The sequence below is a fragment of the Sorex araneus genome, chromosome X (genome assembly GCF_027595985.1).
Source record: "Sorex araneus isolate mSorAra2 chromosome X, mSorAra2.pri, whole genome shotgun sequence".
Taxonomy (NCBI): domain Eukaryota; kingdom Metazoa; phylum Chordata; class Mammalia; order Eulipotyphla; family Soricidae; genus Sorex; species Sorex araneus.
In genome coordinates, this window is record NC_073313.1 from 337,182,674 (window position 1) to 337,203,791 (window position 21,118).

Below are 21,118 nucleotides of genomic sequence, written 5' to 3' on the forward strand. Positions count from 1 at the left end.
TGGCTAGCTACGGAGTTTCCCGCCCACATGGGAGAGCCTCACAGTCTCCCCATGGCATATTCATATGCAAAAACCAGTAACAATGCTGAGTCTCATTCCCCTGACCCTGAAAGAGCCTCCAATGTGGCATCATTGGAAAGGATGAGTAAAGAGAGGCTTCTAAAATCTCAGGAGAAGGATGAATGGAGATGTTACTGAGACTGCTTGAGAAATTTGACTATCAATGGGATGATGATAATGATGATGATGATGATGATGATGATGATGATGATGATGATGATAATGATTGCTATATATTGGTATTGCAGTAAATCTGGCCTCATAGAATAAATGAGAAGGCATTTAATCAACTTTTGTTCCTGGAGGAAATTATATCTAATTGTCTTATATTTTGCTTAAATATTTGTAACATTTGTTAGCGAACCCACCTGAGACCAATGATTTCTCTTTTTTAAGTTATAATTTTGATTCACTTTATTTAATAGATGCAGTCATATTTGATTCTTTTTTCTTCTGTTATGTATTTGGCATATTATAAATAACTGGTCCCTTTCATCTATTTTGTCAAATGGTGGAGATAGAGTACTTAATGTTTTTATTCCTCTGAACATCTCTGGGATCTGTAGTGGTGTCCTCTCTTTCATTTTTGACCTGTATTGTTTTCCTAAAAGTTTCTTTTAACATTTCTTTAATGTTCTACTACTGGTAACCAATCTATTATTTTTAGCTGTCTGTGGAAGACTTTATTTATTGTTAATTTTTAAAAAACAATGTTATAAGGAACAGAACTTGATTGATGCTTTATTTTTCCTCTGATTACACTTTAAATATTTCACTCCAGTCTTTTACTTACATGATTTCTGAGAAATCAGATGTCATTCTTATCTTTGTTCTTTTGTATGTAATATATCGCAAGGTTTCATTCATGATTTCTTTATCTTTGATTTTCTGTATCACTGTATCACTGTCATCCTGTTGATCATTGATTTTCTCGAGCAGGCGCCAGTAATGTTTCCATTCGTCCTAGCCCTGAGATTTTAGCAGCCTCTCTTTACTCGGTCTTCCCAGCCGTGACACTTTGGAGGCTCTTTCAGAGTAAGGGGAATAAGACCCATCATTGTTACTGTATTTGGCATGTTGAATATGCCACAGAGTTTGCCAGGCTCTGCCATACAGGCAGAATGCTCTTGGTACCTTTCAGGTTCTCTGAGAGGGAGAACTAGGCTATAAGAGGTCACATGTTCCAGGAACTTTGTTTTATAGTCTCTGGGTCTTGGTTGATGATGGGATTACATGGTTTTGGGGGCAATTTGTGAGTGTGGCTGCCAAGCTACTGGAAAATGGAGGGTCTGGGTAGAGGAGACCCAGTCCCTATCCAAGAGGCTTGGAGATATCAGCCCCGGGTCCCACACACCTGGGTTCCTCTGCCAGTTTCTTCATGCGTGAGGCTTGCCCCAATATGCGGAAAGGGGCCTTGAGCATGGCTGTGGCTGGGGTCTGTAATTTAAAATTTTTTTCCCCAAGGTTTAGTTATTTTGACACTTATCCTATTTGATTTTCTGTAGATATCCTGGCTCTGTGTTTTGGTTCCTGGCTTTAATTTGAGAAAATTATGTCATTATCATTTTTAACTATCTCTATAGATATTTTATTTTATCTTGTTATAGTCACAGTAAGCCTGAATCACACTCGTACTAGTTGCCCCACAGTCCTTAGCCATTCTAATCATTTGTTTCCTTTCAGTCTTTGTTCTTTTTGCTTTTCAGTTTTTATAGATTCAATTTATAGATTTCATTACTCTGATATTCTTTTTAAAGCTGTGTCCACTAGTTATAAGCCTAATCAAAGTATTATCCATTTTGATTACGGTGTTTTTAATTTTCAGCGTTTCCTCTGGTTTTGGTATTTAACTGGTTCTAAACAAAATGTTTTAAATTATTTTTCATATGCTATCAAAATAATAATTTCATATTTTAAGACAGGATTAAGAGATATGACAGTGAAAAAGATTTATTCTATTATAAAGTTTCAGGTAAATAGTACATTAATAATGTAAATTATAAATCATAATTATAACCTATGAATTCCAAGTTGAATCATTATTTTGCTTTTGGGATCTTGACATATTATTTATCCAACCTCTCTATTCTATAATGCCTTTAATTTTTGTGACAATGATAATAAATGCTAGTCTGCATACCTCCAATAGATCTTGGCAAAAACTGAGTGACTTAATCTATACAGATATAAATGTGTTTAAAAACTCTGTGGCATTTTAACAGATGAAATTTTGTTACTAATATTTAGCACCTTCTCATTGTAAAAGAATGCACAAAATATGGAGAGTTAATTCACACCTAAATATTTACATATGTTTTTGTCTGCCCTTGGTTTTGTATCCTAGAGCTGTGGAAACTTGCCAAAACCAATTTTACTTTGCCAAATATGCGACAACCTTATGTTAAGTTTTTAATATCTATATTTATTGATTTATTTAATCTGATATGAAATAGTTTTTGAATCTGAGACAATTATTAAGTTACATCACATCTCTGTGTCCTTTCCCCTACCTGAGTCTGAAGTCCACTGTGACAAAACAGAGGTACACTACATAGAACTGGGCCATCAGAGGGGACCTCCAAAGTTATGCTAATCAGAACTCATCAAGGATGTGGTGCAAGGAAGCAGAAAGAATTAAATAATATAGACAAGTTCTCTCTGGTCCATCACTCTCTAGAATGGAACAAAAGACTCCAGGGGACATAAATCTTCAAATTTCCTTGATGATTCACTGTCACTTACATTCTCATCTTAGTCACCTCTCAATCATCCTTCCTCCCAGGTGGTAGAGAATTTTGCTGAGCAAGCCTTGACCACATTCCCAGAACCTTGTTGATTTGGTGTCAGAATATTTAAATACATTTTGAAAGCCTCAAAGATTCTCTACCAGATAATGTAGGAAAAGGCGAAAGATGAAAGTCTTATTCTCGGGATAGTTTCTGAATTCCATTAGGAGGAAGGAAAAGGATAATGTTGAAGAGGGAGTAGAAATAAAAATGATGGAAGAAAGAAAAGCAGAGAGGGATGTGGAATAGAAGTCTGGTGGGGAAGATTGTTTTTGTTTTTTATTTTTCAGCCACACCCAGTGGTATTTTAATGCTTACTCTTGTTTTTTGCAATACCTAGGGGTTACTCCTGGCAGTGCTCAGGGGACCACGTTGAATGCTGGGGTTTTATCCCAGGTTGGTCACATGCAAGGCAAGTGCCCTACCTGCTATGCTATCACTCTGGGTCCTTAATGCTTACTCTTGACTCTGTGCTCAGTAATTACTCCTGGCAGGGATCTGGGGACCATATGTGGTGCTGGGGATCAAACCCAAGTCACCAGCGTGCAAGACTATAACCTTACCCACAGTACTATTTCTCCAGCCCCAGAAGTCTGGGTTTATAGCTGAGGTATTCTCTGAAAAGGCAGCAAAACCCAGAAACGACAGCTTGCCTCAAGTCCCAGGATACTAATAGACCTTGGAAAGTGTACATTAAAAGACAAATTCATCAACCCTTTTCACATGCTTTCCTTCTTAGTCAGAAGTTATACTTGATTTTCAAAGGGGAATGAGGAATAATGTTTCAGCTATTTGTGTAGCAAGCATCATTAAAATGTGCTAAGTAATAGTGGTAAAATCAATTTTCAACATCTTATAGCATTAACATATAAATTACATAGCTATTGCCTATGAATATGCAAAAATATTAGAAGCTATTTTAAGAATAATAGTTAGGCAAGTGTATCCTGTCATTTTAAAAATTTTTACCTTGAAATAAATTATTTCTATGAAGATTTGAAGACTTGAATAAATATTAGATAATGTTTTTATCTAATAGAATTATTCTATCCCCGGGGGGGAGGAGGACTATGGCTACATATTAAGTATTTTAAAATAGTTTTAAATTGCCAGTATATAATGTCTTATAGTCTAAAACTTATTCTGTATTATATTTTGATAAAATAGAGAATCATCAGCTCTCACTTAGCAAATGACTAATGGTGTATGATTACAAACTGTTTATCCTTTCCAAATGCTTCGTAGTCTGATGGTTTCCTTGTTCTACACAGATAGAGAAATCGAGGTATCAGTACGTGTTGCTTTTCCCGGTCTTGGTTCATGAGTCACTATGCAGGACAATCATGACAGAATGGTTCAGACTCCATCCCCATCCCATGTAATTCTCTGTTCAGTACACTAAAGCTCTGTACCAGCTCATAGCAGTTCTCTCCACACTTGATTAGAACTTTTCACCTCTTTCTATAAAAGTTCAGTATTATATGCATCCTGTTTGTTGCACAGAGAATATTTTCCTTCAGAAAATAATATTATGGAGCAACTGTTTCCCAAAATAAGGAATTCATTTGCAATATGTATAATGATTAAATACATGTCTGATTTGTAAATAACGTTTTCTGAATTCACCAGCTAGCCTTGCCTATCCCATCCTCTGTCTTTCTTCCTTGTCTTTTAAAGGGCATTGGACTTTAAGCCGTTGGATTATTTTTATTTTTGAAGGGCTGTCTAGTGAATACTATGTGTTAGTTAACACAGTGGTTGCTAATGCTTACATGTATCAGAACATAAATCTGCTTTCCAAAGGTAGATTCAAAAGTGCAATGAGATCCTGAATTTCTAGCAAGCTCCCAGCTGATGCTAAGGCTTTTAGCATCATTTTCAGTAACCCAGTAACAAATTTATTTTAAAATTAAAATCAAGATCTCTGATTTCCACTCCAGACTTGCTAAATCATGGTAACCCAGATGGTCCCAAGAACATTTATCATCATCAGCTCCCCCACCTGATACCTGGCTTTGCTCAGGGATAGTGTGAATCAAGGACCTTAAATACTGTCACACTGCAGTACTGTCACCAGATCACTACCACTCAACCCCTCAAATTTGAACCTTTACACACACATATATATATAATTTTTACATAACTGTATAACTACTATGTACCCATATATCTAATTCTTACAGGATACATAATACATGATTATTTTATAATCATAAGTAATACTTTTAATCACATTTATGTATTCACTTTACTTTCATTTTAGCAACTGGACTCCTATTTGAACTATTTCCAAACCAACTCATTAAATACTTATCTTAACTGGTATTATTTTAAATCATTGCTAGCTGTGAGATTGTTGTACTTATTGCTGGATGGTTATAGCCTACACAGTTTCTAGATATATAGCTAATAAATAATCATAATAATAAGTAAAAAAGAGCCCTGAAGTGTATAATGAATATTTTGAAAATAATTTGCATTAAGCAAAAACTTAGAAGTACTTCATGTTGTGCTTTTGCTCAGTTATAGGAGTGTCCCTCTTACATCCACTGAGGGAAGGAGATTGTATTTTTGAAGGGAGGGATCTGGGCTCCACCAGTCTCTTCTTGCACCTTGCACACTTGCTTCTGGGGTATCTGACTGACTAACTCAGGTTCCTTTCCATGTGGGCCAACACTATATGTGCTGACCCCCTGGTAATTTTATTTTACTTAACACATTTTAGTTTTGGTGTTATTTTATTTAATACTTTGTTATTTAAATCAGTTTTATATTTAAAAAATCAGGAATGTAGTATCTGTCATCCTTCTATTAACATTTTTCATTAGTAGGCAACATAGTTTACAATTGATGAACCACCATGGAGCATTGTTAGTATTGGAAGAAATGGTGGACCCCAGTTTGGTCCCACAACTTTCAGAGTGAAGATTTCCCTAAGTTACTAAATAAATTGGCCCCTCTGAGAATCCTTCCAAGCATTACATTTGCACCTGTATCTCTAATGATGCACTTTCTTTTCCTAAGTCAGTTCTTGGTTCATATAGGAGATGTTCCAGATGACAGCTGCTGAAACTGTGCCGACTTCCCAACTCTTGTCCAGAGAACCCATCCAGTGGAGGAAAGGTGGTGAAGGGTCATCCCTTAAAAGTTAATAGAAATAAGGGATGGCTATAACAACAGAGGAGCAGGACTACAGAAACTGGGTGTTTAGTGAAAATGCTGCATACAAAACAATATATGCCTTATCCTACCATTACTAAGGACAAACTAAACTATGCATTGTGTGTCAGGGAGCAGCTCTGGGTTCAGGTTCTTATGTCTTGCATGTGCCAATACCTGCATGTGATCCCAAGTACTGCATTCCCACCCCCCACACCCCCAAACACCATTGGGTATAACCAGGGAGGCTTCTGAGCACCAATAGATGTGGCCACGGGAACCCCTGAGTATCACTGGTTCCAAGCAGTTCCATATTTTTGGACACTAGCATTGAACTCTCAGACCAATTAACCAAATTTCACTGGGAGTGGCCCCAGTGAAATGAATTAAAGTACTGGGGGACCCCCAAAAATGAATTAAATATAAGAAATGCCTTCAGGGGCTGGATTGATAGCACAGCGGGTAGGGCGTTTGCCTTGCACAAGGCCGACCCAGATTCGATTTCCAGCATCCCATATGGTCCCCCGAGCACCACCAGGAGTAATTCCTGAGTGCATGAGCCAGGAGTAACCCCTGTGCATCGCTGGGTGTGACCCCAAAAGCAAAAAAAAAAGAAATGCCTTCAGTGTCATATAATAGCATACTGGAGATATTAATCCTACCAGTATAATGGAAACCCAAAAGCAAACAAAAATGCCCATCAGAAAAATAAAGCTAAAAATTATTAAATCCGCACATTGAAATTCTAAGTAGCAATTACAATTGCTTTTCTGAAAAACATTTAATGACGTGGAAAATGCTGATATTACAAACTATATTTTGAGAAAATATGAAATCATGAATATGCATAAGGTATATTTATAACAATGAGAAAACTATGAAGAGAAGCTATCTCTGAATAGTGTGTTTAGTGATTTTTTTTCCTTGTATTTTCTAGCATCTTCAGAATGATACAAAACTGTCATAACTGAGAAAGTTAAAAGTTGTGTGCATGTGTTTGTTTTCAACTATAAGTGGCACCTTGGCTGGCAACAGGATGTGCCACAGAACAGAGGTAGAGAAGCTTTGAGGAGTCCAGATTAGCTAGACTAGACAGAATAGTATCTCTCAGGGGTTTAGGCAGCTGCTGAGTTATAGATTCAGGATTTGCAGGGTTTCTGTTTGGGGCATCATTCAGTGTCTGCACTGTTCCCAATGGCCACTGTAGCCTCTTTGTTACTAATCCTGAAAGGGGGATCTAAATGCTCCGGCTGATCCATGACTGGCTCTCATATTACCACTCTAACACTTCTCAAATTTCTATTTTATCTTTCATTTTCTTGTTTTGATTTTTGTTTTAGTTTGTGGATTTTGAGCCACATCCAGTGGTGAGGAACCACCATAGGTATGATGCTTGGACTGACTTTTGGGAGTATTTAGAGTTGGTTCTAGGGATCAAACCCTGTCTCCTACTTGTCAAGTATATGCTCCAGTCCATTGGCACTCCAGTCAGGCCCTTTATATTAGCATTGACATGATAGAACATTTAAAATCACAATGGCAATGAGTTCAATTTGGAACAGATAATATTAAATTACAACATATTAATGTCATGAACTCAAAATTTTTCTAAATATTTTTATTATGATCTTTTCCAGTAACCGAATATGTCTCTGTTGCATCTCTATTTTTTTTAGTGAAATGACTACTAAATTACCAATTGATTATATACATATAGTCATTTGATTTTTTTCTCCTTTTTAATGGTTTATTAAAAATAAGTTTGGGGTAACAATAAATGAAATCAGTTGCACTATTGAATATTCTAACTGCTCAACATGAAATAATGGAGATATATTTGTGAATACAAATTGTAAGCTATGAAACAGCATTGGGAAGTTGAATAATTTTGATCATTGTTTCTGTTAAAATAGTTGTGAAGCACCCAAGAGGTTATTCTATGTATTTAACTAAATTGATGCTATAAAATTTATTTTGTTTCTAAAATAGAGTGAACTTGTGAATTTAGCTCTAAAGAACAAGACTGCAGATACGGTATTTCACTCTCTGTCTCTTTCCACTTTTTTCAGAAAATATATAACGTTCACTTGAAAACTCATCATATGCTTAAACTAAAAGTGGCCCTTAATTTAATGTAAATTATTCCAAAATGCGTTGCTAATATTAGACCAATTATGTATAGTTTAAGTTCCTACACTACCAAGTTCTTTTTTATCAACAACGTATCGATATATTTTTATATCACACATTAACCGAAAAGTTACATGTATTTACTCATCAGAGTGTCTTTGTATATAAATTTAAAGTTCCTACTTGTTGCTTAGAAGATACTTAAGGCACATACATGCTGATTTGCCCCAATTTTTTCAACATTGAATTCAACTGAGGAGTTGGAGAAATTATACAGTGAATAGAGCACTTGTCTTGCATGTGGCTAACCCAGATTTGATCTCTGACACCTAGTATGGTTCCCTGAGCCTGCCAGCAGTGATCCTTAAGTAGACCTAGGAGTAAGCCCTGAGCATAGCCTGGTGTGGTCCAAAACAATAAGAAACAAAAATTCAACTGAAGATATGTTTATTTTCACATGTATATTTAGAAATGTCTAGGTATTGCCAGCATCACATTTGGTTCTCTGAGCACTGCCAGGAGTGATCCCTTAATACAGAGTCAGAAATAAGCCTTGATAGCCAGATGCAGCCCTCCCCCCAAAAAATTATTTTGCATATGTGTGATATAAGTTACTAAAGCAGAAAAACTGGCATTGAACATCAAAACTAATTCCCAACAGTCTTTAAAGAATAAGTTAGTTATCATAGTTAAAGGAAAGAAGCATAGAAGAATAAACAGCCGGGGTTTTGGTGATGATATGACATGGGAAATTTGGTGAGAGGAGTGGGACATACTAGAAGTATGAAATGAAACTCTTAAATTATATAATGCTGTAAACCAGTGATAAATCAATGAGAAAAAACCTTACAAATAAGTTTTGTAAACCACAGTGTCTAAATAAAAGTTTTAACTATATATGTACACCACAAACTTTAAAATTACTGTAACCATATTACTTAAACCATTGTATTTATAAATAAATTGAAGAATAAAAATATGTTTACAAAACAGAGCAAATTTAAAAATAAAAATATTTCTAGTTTCACTGAGGCATAATTGACAACATTGTAATATATTTGAAGTATACAATGTGATTATTTGATATATGTATACTTTGTGAAATGAGTCCCACAATAAAGTTAATTAATATATACATCAACCTGCACAGTTACTTTCTTTTGGCGAGTACTTAAAATTTATATTCCTTTTTATTTTCTTACAGGTGAGCACATTAGACTGGGTACGGGCAGAAAAAACCTATAACCTCTGTGAGGTGCTATTTAAAGTTCACAAGGTGGGTGTTCTTTGCACATTGAGATGCTTTCATATAAATAAGAGGTCTTGGACTTAAATTAAGGAGATTAATGTGTGTTTGCCGCAGTCTATTAAAATCACAAAATAGCATGAAAATTTTTAGATTAATTCTCCTATCCATCCTAAAATTTGGCATCCTGTTGCTCATTGAGGCAGCTGGTTGATGGATGGATGGATGGATGGATGGATGGATGGATGGATGGATGGATGGATTGACAGGTGGATGAATTAATGGGTTGTAGAATAATGGTGTAGGTGGACTTAGCTATGTATATATACTCCTATTAGGAAGTGTGTTTTAGTTCCAATTATATTAATATATTCCAGGAACTTTAGTTTGTTGCTGTTGTTGTTTTATCAAAATATGTACATATTTGTCCTAAAAGCTTTCTTATTTAAGCTGTCCAGAATGACCAAAATAATTAATCTGATAGCTCTATTAAAGGAGAAGTACTCATTGGCTAAGAAGGCACAATTTTTATTTATAACATTCAGATCAACCTTTCAAAATAATGCAATGTAATTAACAACTCCAATGGGCTAAATTCTTAATACAAAATGAACTGTCTCTGTTTCTGCTGGGATCACAACTCATTGTGTAATGAATACCCTTTTCTAATAATAATCTACATTAGAGGATATCAGGGCTTATCTGGAGTATCCTGTGTATCTCAAAATGCTTGCTGTTACCATGTTCTGACGTGAGTTGCTATTGACATATTAGGGATATAAGCAACTAAGCATGTCAATGCAGATTCTATCAAATTAAATGATCCTAGGAAACATATTTTATAGTAAAAAAATGGCAATCCTTAGGTTGTAGCATTAATGATACAATGAAGTTGGAATGTTGGATACAAACTGAAAAAAAAAACATGTAGGGAAGAAATTAAAATAATTAATTGTCATTAAGAAAATGCAAACAATGTATTAGTTGCTGAGTAACCACTATTCTGACATTCCAGAGGAAATAGATCCCACTATATAATGTCAGTCCTGGTCACCTAAATCTCCTGCTTCATGGTGTTTAATGTCTGTGATTTTATCATTTGATTCCTTATGGGTCATGAGGCCAGGCTTGGATCAAGTTTGGCCTTTGTTCCTCCTGCTGATGCTAGCAAAGTCCGGTGTTGTAACCAATTATGAGATGAGAGGATGAATGATATGTGGGCAGAGATAAATCAGTCAGGCTGGATCAGCAAAAGTCTGACTGACCCACAAGTACAGAGGCAGGAAACAAATAATACAGATGAATGCCATAGAGATGTTGTGGCTCTGAAATCAAAAAGCTGATGCAGCTGGTGAAGTGCACAGGGTCTAGAATTGCCCTTGCCGTCACTTAAAAACTTACTGTTTCTTTGGCCCTCAGTTTCTTCATTTGTAAAATGGGGTCCATAAGAATTATACTTCGTATTTTATGACATACTTTATAGAAATTGCTTAATGGCCACAATCCCCCGCATAATAAAGAGCTTACTTAGCCAAGTCTCTTTAGGTCATTTATGAGCTGTGTTCCTAGGAGCTCTTATTCTGTCACTAGCACCCCAAAGCCAGGACAACACCTTGGTTAGTGAATCTCAACCTTATCTGTGCATTAGGATTTTCTGAAGGAAGTTAAAAAATTTCAGGGGGCACAGTTTCAGTGATTGAAATGTATACTTTGCACATGGGAGATCTGGGTTTGCTCTGCCCAAAATGCCAGGACTGACCACGAAGCACTGAGTCAGGTATAGTCCTCAGCACCTCAGGTGTGGGCCCCCATAACGAGTTTAAATTTTCATTTAATTTTGTGAGACCCTAAAATATCTATATCAATTTTTAAGTCTTTTGGAAATATTAATGTTATTGAGTTGAAGGTATAATATTGAAATAGTTATAGATAAATGACACTTTATTGTACTAATACATTCTTTAGAATAAACTATGAATTACTAAATTAGATAAAAGTAATCAAAGCATTATATTCAGACTATTAACAAAAATATGAGAAAGCTCATTTGCTGTGACAATGATAACAGTAGTCTTTAATCATGGCTCTTTTTTGTATTGCTTTTTTTATCTTGTTTTTTGGTTTATCTGCATTTATTTTTTTTAATGAATCACCATGAGTTACAGCTACAAACTTATAAACTGTTATGACAGTAGTTGATATTCACTCATAATCACTGACTTGTACACTAAAATTTAAAGTCTAAGAGAGAAATAGTATCTTATCTTTGTTTTAGGGACCAATTACTAAGAAACACATTATTTCAAAATGATGGAGATTAAAATACCACATGTATCTCTAGTTTTGGTGGGGTAGAAATTTTCCGCTCATAATTGCTTGCAAAATTAATCCCAGGTCCTACGATTCTGACCTAACTGTGAACTAGGGAAGGGCTCACTTCCAAACTTACTAATAACTATCTCTAGTTATTAATTGCTACATCCTGTGGGAATAGGGGTGGGGGAGGGTCTGCTTTTTGCTGAGTTATCCAGGGTCTCTCTTCATGTCCTAGTCAGGAAGCTGGTTCTACCACGTAAATGACACTACCTACCTGCTGTTAGTTAAATGGGTGATTGACCAATCAGTAGATAACTAGGTATAAATAGATAGATAATGATTAGACAGATAAACAGGCAAGATGAGACCAAAGCTCATAGGACAATTTGGGACACAACATAGTTGGTGAACGAACATATTTTGACAACAAATGCTAAAACCAAGGTGGGGATAGTGAATACATCTGGTCTATGACCTTCACTGGGCCATAAGGATTAAGCCACATGCTCAGAATAAAGGCTTTTTTCTATATCTTATCTTACCTTAAATGATAATTAGCAAAATCTGACAAAATCTTCCGGGAAGGGTGAGGAGAGGAGAGGAGGGGAGGGGAGGGGGGGGAGGGGAAGAGAGGAGAGGAGAGGGGAGGAGAGGAGAGGAGAGGAGAGGGGAGGGGAGGGGAGGGGAGGGGAGGGGAGAGGGGAGGGGAGGGGAGGGGAGAGGGGAGGGGAGGGGAGGGGAGGGGAGGGGAGGGGAGGGGAGGGGAGGGGAGGGGAGGGGAGGGGAGGGGAGGGGAGGGGAGGGGAGGGGAGGGGAGGGGAGGGGAGGGGAGGGGAGAGGAGAGGGGAGGGGAGGGGAGGGGAGGGGAGGGGAGGGGAGGGGAGAGGAGAGGAGAGGAGAGGAGAGGAGAGGAGAGGAGAGGAGAGGAGAGGAGAGGAGAGGAGAGGAGAGGAGAGGAGAGGAGAGGAGAGGGAGTTTGATGGCTGTATTATAGACCAAGTAGGATGTTTTGTTCATTCAGAGGATGTAAAATAAAGTAAGAAGATGTGTGTATAATTAAATGCTAAAATTATTTGAGTTTTTATTATGCTTTGTCTGAGAATTTTACCCTAATAACTCAATCAAAAACTGAAACTTTTGAAAGGCTTTTTTTTCTTTAAAGTTTGCTTTTCTTTCTTGTATTAAAAATATAGTCAAGAATAATTATCCTACTTGTAACTGATTTACTTTACATTTAGATTTGAAATTTTAGGCTGCATCTAATGTGACTGCATGTAAGGAAAGTAGTCCCTTCATAGTATCAGAATGTCTTTAAAAAAAAAGAAACATTTATTTCCATTTTTGAAAATAAATTCATTTGGCTGCATATTTCTGTATTTTTTTTCTTGTAGAGTATAAGAATCCAAGAAAAAGTACTGGTTAATTAATTTTATTTTATGATGTACATTACAGCTTGAATTGTACTGATAAGCTATAGTGTAAATCACTGTGTCACTGTCAACCTATTGCTCATTGATTTGCTGGAGCGGGCACCAGTAACGTCTCCATTGTGAGACTTGTTACTGTTTTTCGAATATCGAATACGTCATGGGTAGCTTGCCAGGCTCTGCTGTGTGGGCGGGATACTCTCGGTAGCTTGCCAGGCTGTCCAAGAGGGGCGGAGGAATCAAACCCAATTGCAGAGGGTCTGCCGCATGCAAGGCAAACACCCTGCCCGCTAATAAAATTATTGAATTATGATAAATTTTATATAATTAATGATAGCATTTATATTTTTTGAACAAGGAGATTGAATTCTGTAGTCTTAGTGACCCTTTGACAGCCCTAAGATAGTAATCTTACAAAATAGCTGACTTTTCTACATGCCCTTAATAGCTGATATCGGTTCTTTCCTCATATATGAATTTAAAATGTTTATGTGCATTCAATTAACTTTGGAAAAATTGAAATTAATGTAAGTATTGCAAAATCTGCACTGTAGCACTGTCATCCTGTTGTTTATCGATTTGCTCGAATGGGCAAATTTTTTTTTATTGATTTTATTTCACAATTACCACTTCAAAGAATGGTCATTAATATTTTATACTTGTTTTGTTTTTCTGTGACACTTTCTCCTTTCCGAAGATTTTTTTTCAGTCCCTAAAATGATGTATTCTATATTTCAACACTAACCAAGAAATAGATGAGAAAATTGCATCAATCAGCCTTGATTGCAATCGTGACTTGAATTGTGAACAGTCTCTACATAGTGTGCAATAAAAGCTTCATTCATCAGTAAGGAACATCCTGTGTGAAAGCAAAGCAAATGGATATTTCCTGTCAACATAAGAATATTCTATTTAACATCTCCAGTAGAATTAAATTTGCTTGTGAATATGACAGAGGGTCTGGGTAATAATACTACCTTTATTGAGTGTTTCCTCTGGAGCCTCGCTAAACTCTCCATTTATATCCTGAGTTAATCCTCTTTCTACCTGAGAAATTAATCCATATTACCTCTGTGTTCTGGCTAAAACCCCAGAAACACAAAATAGGTGTATAACTTCCAGAAGACCCACTTGAGGCATACTAGAACCCAGACTTCTTTAGCTAAAACTAAATTTAAATTCTACTCATTTTCACTTATTAGAAACATTAGTGTTTCTGGGAACCCGTTAGTGTGTATTATAAATTTTAGAACATATCTTTAGTCTTCTAAGGTGGTGCTATTTGCATAATTAGAAATCTAAAGGAAAAGAGTTCCTAAAGGATGCTCTTGAAAACCTGTCAGAGCAAAAGTTGCAAGGTTCAAAGGAAAAGAGACATTTCTCATGGATTTTTGGCCAGTGAGAAAGAATGATCCCAACTCCATTGAATCAGAGGTGGGGTGAGGGGAAATCATGGCTCCTTTATGCAGGCTAGTTGAATCAAACCAATTGAATCATGACCTTCCTTATATTTTCATCATAGGATGCAGTTTGCAGATTGGAGAAGGCCCAATGGAGTGATGCCCAAAACAGGGACAAGAGAAGGGGCTATAATTACTAAAACTGCATTCTAAAGAGAGGACTAGGTCCTCCACGGACAAGAAGGTACTAAGTTATAAAATGGCAGGAGACTTTCAAACGATTTACATTAAAGGTACAGAGGTTTGAAAAAATTGAAATGATAAGTTTTCTAATATAAATTCTCTAAGTATAAATGGCCAGAGGCTAAAGTTGGAGTCACCAACTAAAATGGGTGCCTCTGAGGGCACACACCGTTTGCTCAGTCTCTCACCATCTTGAGACAGTGAGTCGGACCTTTGACCCTTTCAGTCCTGACCTTTGTGTCATTTTGTTACCCCTTCAGAATTCTTCAGGGGATTTTGCAGGTTGTTCAAAGGCCATTTTTAAATTCTTACTTGTTCTTGGGGAGAGAGCTCAGTTCACCAATGTGTCAGTTCAGATGAAGAGTCACCCATGTCACTTGACTGATCTCACTCCTTAGATCTCACTCCTGTCTTACTAATTCAGGAGTCAGTCTGGGCATGAAAATAGCTACTGCTATTCTTTGTGACCCTTTGAAGCTTTATCAAAAGACCACTGAGAAACAGTGAAAAAATCATTTAACATCATAATATGTTTTAAATACTTTGGCCTGCCTACTCTTCAAGCCCATATTCTCTCTTGAACGCATCGTATCTCACTGGCTTATTTATGTCTCTTTGTTTGCTTGCTTTTTCTCTAGAATATGTATTCCTTTCCTTCTCTCCCCCGCATTTCTAAGTTTCCTTAATAAAAACTATCTTGCTTCACTAATTGTGTGTGTGTATATTTAGATACTTTACTAAGACCTTATACATTTATAGGATTCGGCATAGAGATAGACATGTGTGGGAAGGAGTATCTTAAAAAAGACCGCAAAAGGTAATGTTAATACAATTATCTCTCTTAAAATTTCAAAGTAGATAACTAGAAGTAGGGAAAGAATGTGGGTAATTTTTGAAAATACTAATTCTGATTTTTTTATATTTTCAGAAAATAAAACCTAAGTCATTTCTGGGTTATTTTTTATTTTAGTTTTCACTTTTGTGACATGTTCAGTGGTGCTCAGGGCCACTCTCAGCTCAGATCCATCCTCACAGTGCTTGGTGGATCATGTGCAGTACTAGACTATGGAGCTGGGCAGGAAGAAGACTGTAACTGTGGGATCTGTGAGAAATGCTTCTAGACAGTATGGTAACTGACTTTGCCTCGTAGCCTGTTAGATAAATATTAGGTACCATACTTAAATGCAGCTTATGACCCAGTAATGTCTTAGAGACATTTCTTTTTATGTAGATAAATAATAAACTAGCAAGAATTTAAGATACTTGAGTCATGTGCTTTATCTATGCTTCATTTAAAGACTCATAACAAACTTTTTCTTAGAATGCCACTTTATAGTTCAAAATGATGCAGAGAAAAAGTAAATGGCTCAAGATCAGCAGATAATAATTACCAGAAGAGGTCTTGAATTTTACCTATTCATCTTCAAACCTATTTTCCTTCCCTTATAATGCACTTCCCCCAATTATAACCACTGACAGGAAGAAGGTAATTAGCTATTGAGTCGATGGCATCACCCATATATACACTTTCCTGGAGCTCCTCTTTCGTTGTCAGTCTTGACATTTAAATTCAGTCATTAGAAGCATCATTTCAGAAGAGTCGGGGTCAGCAACTAATCATTCACTTTTTTTTTTGATGACTCAAGTCCCATTTGCTAAACTGTTGTGTATTCCATTTATTATTATTATTATTATTTTAATTTTTTTAATGAATCACCACGTGGAAAGTTACAAAGCTTTCAGGCTTAAGCCTCAGTTACATAATGCTCCAACACCCATCCCTTCACCAGTGCACATATTCCACCACCAAAAACCACAGTAAACCTTCCCCACAACCCCCCGCGCCCCCAGACCACATCCTGCCTGTGTAGCTGATAAATTTCACTTTACTTTCTCTTTACTTTGATTACATTCCAACAAAAAACTCACTATTATGGTTTGGAGTTCCTCCCCACCCAGAGTTGTACCTGCTGGAAAGGAAGCATTTGATAATTTGTATTCCATTTTGAGGTGAAGAGTCTGGCAGTTCCAATGTAGGCAGTCTTTCTACCATGGGGTTTATTTAGTATTAAAAATCATAGATAGCACACAGAGAGAGAAATGCGCGTGTTCACGCATACACACACACACACACACACACTTGTGTACATATACCCTCATAAGCATAAGCACAGTGTACTCCAGGAGTGTACACAAATGTTACACGCATACCTTCTCACACTTTGCATGCACACACGTGTACATGCACACGAGCGTGTACACACACATATACACACACACTCACACACACACTCCATAAAATGGTGAGTGTCTAATGCACCAGGAGTTTGCCAAGTGACCATAATCAGGGAAGAACGGAGTGAAAAATATGTTGTGCTGTTTTTCCTAAAGAGACTAAAGAAAATGCAGAGCCTCAAGGGAAGCCAGGGGTCTACCGTGTAAACAGCAGTAGTCCTTTTAACCTAAAATATGCACCCAAAGAGCATAAAAGGAACATTTCAAATAAAATGATACATCCCACTACAAAATTCATGTGTATTGAGGGTGAAGTTTGAATTTGAATGTGCACGAAGTATGTCTGACATAGCTGGATATACCAAATCTAAGAAAATATCTCAGAATCAGGACATGAATAACCACAAGGGGACACTGAGTATCTGGGAAGAATGAGTGAATGACTCTGAGTTCAGGACTGAAGGAAATCTAGAGAGGTGGTGTGAGTGAGTGTGTGTGTGTGTGTGAGTGAGCGTGTATATGTGAGTGTGTATGTGTGTGTGTGTGTGGTGTGGAGAGAGAGAGAATGATAGATAAAAAGAAAGAGAAAGAAAAGGTAGGTAGAAGGAAATGGAGAGGGAACTAAAAGAAGAAGATCGGAAAAGAAGGTAGAGAAATCATGTCAGAGGGACAAAATTGTGTTGTAGACATGGAGAGAAAAGTAGAGTTAGGGAGAGGCCAAACAGGCCTGATCACACTGACAAGTAGGACCCAATGTTGATACCGATCTTAGATAAGTGAACTCTCTTCCCAGGCCTCGACATCAGTATGATGTGGGCAGGTGGAGGAGTCTTGATAAACTTGATAGACCTGGGTGTTTCGTGTGTATCAGACTCACAGAGCTCAGAGTGACCTGATCTCCACGGAGAAATTCTTTGATGAATGAATACACTCTAACATAGAAAAATGGTTGACCACAAATTTAACAATGGTGCTTTGTTTGCTTTAACCTTCACAGTTTTTGATAACTTATTGAATCACCTTGGATTAAAATATATAAAATTATTCATGATTCCCTTTTGAATGTATTTATAAAAATGTCTGTTCAATGTATCAGGCTTTAAAGGATAACATGGTCAAATCTGTATGGTAGAAATCCTGTAAGTCCTCAGTGAGATGCAGGTAAACAAACCCCCAGGTGTTGAGAAACATATTTCTATAGAAACTTTGGCAGAGGAAGGACACTAGGGAATGTTGTTTTCAGTGTTTGCTAGGTTTATGCTTTAAACTTGACTATGAAAATCTCACAACTTTATTCATAAAGTCAAACATAGAAAAACAATTTTATGGTTAGAATTATTTTTTTGGCTTTGAAGCCACACCCAGCATTTCTCAGGGCTTACTCCTGGCTCAGCACCCAAGGATCACTCCTGGTGGAACTTGGGGGGACCATATGAGGTGCCGATAATCATAGATGGGTCAGCCATGTGCAAGGCAAGCACCTTACCTATTGGAAGCCTCAGTATTTTATTTAGAGTCAAATCACTGTTATCACTGTCATCCCGTTTGTTGCTCAGCAATTTGTTCGAGCGGGCACCAGTAATGTCTCTCATTGAGAGACTTATTGTTACTATTTTTGGCATATCTAATATGTACGGGTAGCTTGCCAGGCTCTGCCTCGCTGGCTAGATACTCTTCATAGCTTGCTGGGCTCTCTGAGAGGGGCGGAGGAATCGAACTCGGGTTGGCCATGTGAAAGGCGAATGCCCAACCGCTGTGCTATCGCTCCAGCCCTTAGAATCAAATATTTTAATTAATTTTAAATTGAATCACAGTGAGATACACAGTTACAAAGTTGTTCATGATTGGATTTCAACACCCGTCCCTTCAACAGTGTACATTTCCGCCACCTAAATCCCCAGTTTCCCTCCCACCCCCCACCTTCTGCCTCTGTAGCAGGCACAATTTCTTCTTATTCTCTCTCTCTCTCTCTCTCTCTCTCTCTCTTTTTCTCTCTCTCTCTCCTGCACACCCTTTTGGGCCTTGTGGTTTTAATACAGATACTAAAAGGTTGTCAGGTATATCCCTTTACCTACTTCCAAAGTTATAAAATATTTTAAATGAAATAATGGGTATGAAAGGGACATAATATAAATATTTATTTATGGGTTCATTTCCATACAGACTCATAAGAGGACATTCTACTCCTGAAGTTGCCTACAGGTTTATGCTCAAAAAATCTCCAGCATGATTTTCTGCCTTGGTTGAATGCACACCCCTCTTTCCTGGGACTCCTCAATGAAAGGGGAGTCTTGAAATAGTCAATGAAATAATCTTCCATCTCCAACACTTTTCAACCCCTCCCCTTTTCCCAGTTCTGGCTTACAGATGACTGCTGGTTACAAGCAAACTTGTATCTGGGTCTTCACGACTTTGACTCTGAAGAGCAGAGGCCATATTGCTTCAGCGTCCTCGTTGGTCATGGCAAGAGTCATGTCTTCCATGTGGAACTTGGGAGTGAGCTAGCCGTGTGGGAGAAGTCATTCCAAAGAGCAACTTTCATGGAAGTGCAGAGAACTGGGGTAAGCTGCGAAAACTTGCTTGAATACCAAAATGTAGTCCTTAGTGCATGTGGAGCAGTTTATTTCATAAACAAAAATATGACTCTTTAAAAGTTGAAAATTCTTCCTTACTATTTCCTTGTGAAAATTACTTATACAGTATGCTAAGTGGATAACAGGAATGATTACAGGGAAAGAATGGGACATGACTTTTTATGCCCATTTGCTTCTGTTTATTTTGTCCATATAAAAGATTATGCTGACAGCAAACCCATGTTACCAATATGTAATAGTTTCCTCATAAATTGTGTATATGAGACAGAACATGTGAATGCAGTTCCTCATAAATTTTGTATAGGAGACAGAACATGTGAATGCAATTTGTCATAAAGTTACCTGGACATTTGTAACATCAAAGCACTTAAATAATCCTCCCTCACAAACTCAATGATCCAAAAGAGAATATAAAGCGGCATGTCTGAATTGCTTTTCCTTTCTCCCGACAGCAAATAAATCACTTGCAAATTTTAATATATAGCAATGGAATGAATAAAGAAGAACATATTATAAGCTCATTGTCATAAATAGTGGCTCTCCTCCCAGAGGAATGTATACCTCCAGAAGTGAAAATAAATGAGGATGTGGCACAGAGGAAATTTAGGTCTATGCAAAAAGTTCTTGTGGACCAGTAATTCAGAAGGTGTGAACTTAGTAACTAAAAACAGCCACGTCATTTTAAAGGCATGTGTTTTGAATGGGAAAGATTCTGTATTATCATTTTTCTTTCACTCAGGTTGTCATAATGTATAAACACTGCAGAATCAGTGGGCTGTTACAGAATTAGAAACACTCTGTGAACTGTTCACTGAGATCTGTGGGTCCAATGACTTTCTATTCAGATATTCATGGAAACCACAAGTCTGATTTCTTCTGAGACTGCTGTGTTCTCCCCTCTAGTTGAACATTCTTATTTGGAATTATGATTGATTCCTGATGCTTATAGAAATGTTTGTGTTGGAGGCAACTAATTCATGTGACCGCTGAATATTGAAATTGGAAGAGTCGTGAGCTATTAACTATGGAATCATTCAACTGGGGGCCTAGTTGAAGGAGTAATGTCTTATTACCAGGCTAGAAATCATCTATTCAGAGAGTTTCTGCTATTAGAAGGCACAGAGAAGGGATACATGTGGATGACATGAAAATTTTGCATAACATTAGTTTTGTCACAGTGGTAATTTATATTTCTGCATCAGAAAATAGGGAAATAGAGCAAATTCTATAATTGTAGATTACAGGCCATGCCTACAACTGTGCTTCCTCCTGCCTAAAAACAAAGTTGGTGACAGTTGGATCTTGTTTAATAAAAGATGATAGACAAGTGTGAGACATCATTAACAGGAAAAACTTCTAATTGAAGAATGGAAGGAAGCTCACAGTTGTTTTCACCCAGCACCAATATAGAAATGTGTGTTTAAAGTTTTTCTTTTTACTTGCATTCTCAAATAACAGAACTTCTTCCTCAAAGGGCAATGGACAAGCACTCCTTCCTTATGATCTCTACTTTCATTTTGCA

At 37.1% G+C, this 21,118-nt stretch overlaps 1 protein-coding gene across 3 annotated transcripts in view; it reads left to right on the forward strand.

Moving 5' to 3' along the window:
• SNTG2 (syntrophin gamma 2) overlaps window positions 1–21,118 on the forward strand; it is a 439,433-nt gene that overhangs the window by 351,579 nt on the left and 66,736 nt on the right. For all 3 annotated transcript variants that reach the window (XM_055120048.1, XM_055120049.1, XM_055120050.1), the window contains 2 exons: window positions 9,340–9,411; window positions 19,357–19,563. In XM_055120048.1, coding sequence (XP_054976023.1) covers window positions 9,340–9,411; window positions 19,357–19,563 — 279 coding nt within the window. The remainder of the gene's footprint in view (window positions 1–9,339; window positions 9,412–19,356; window positions 19,564–21,118) is intronic.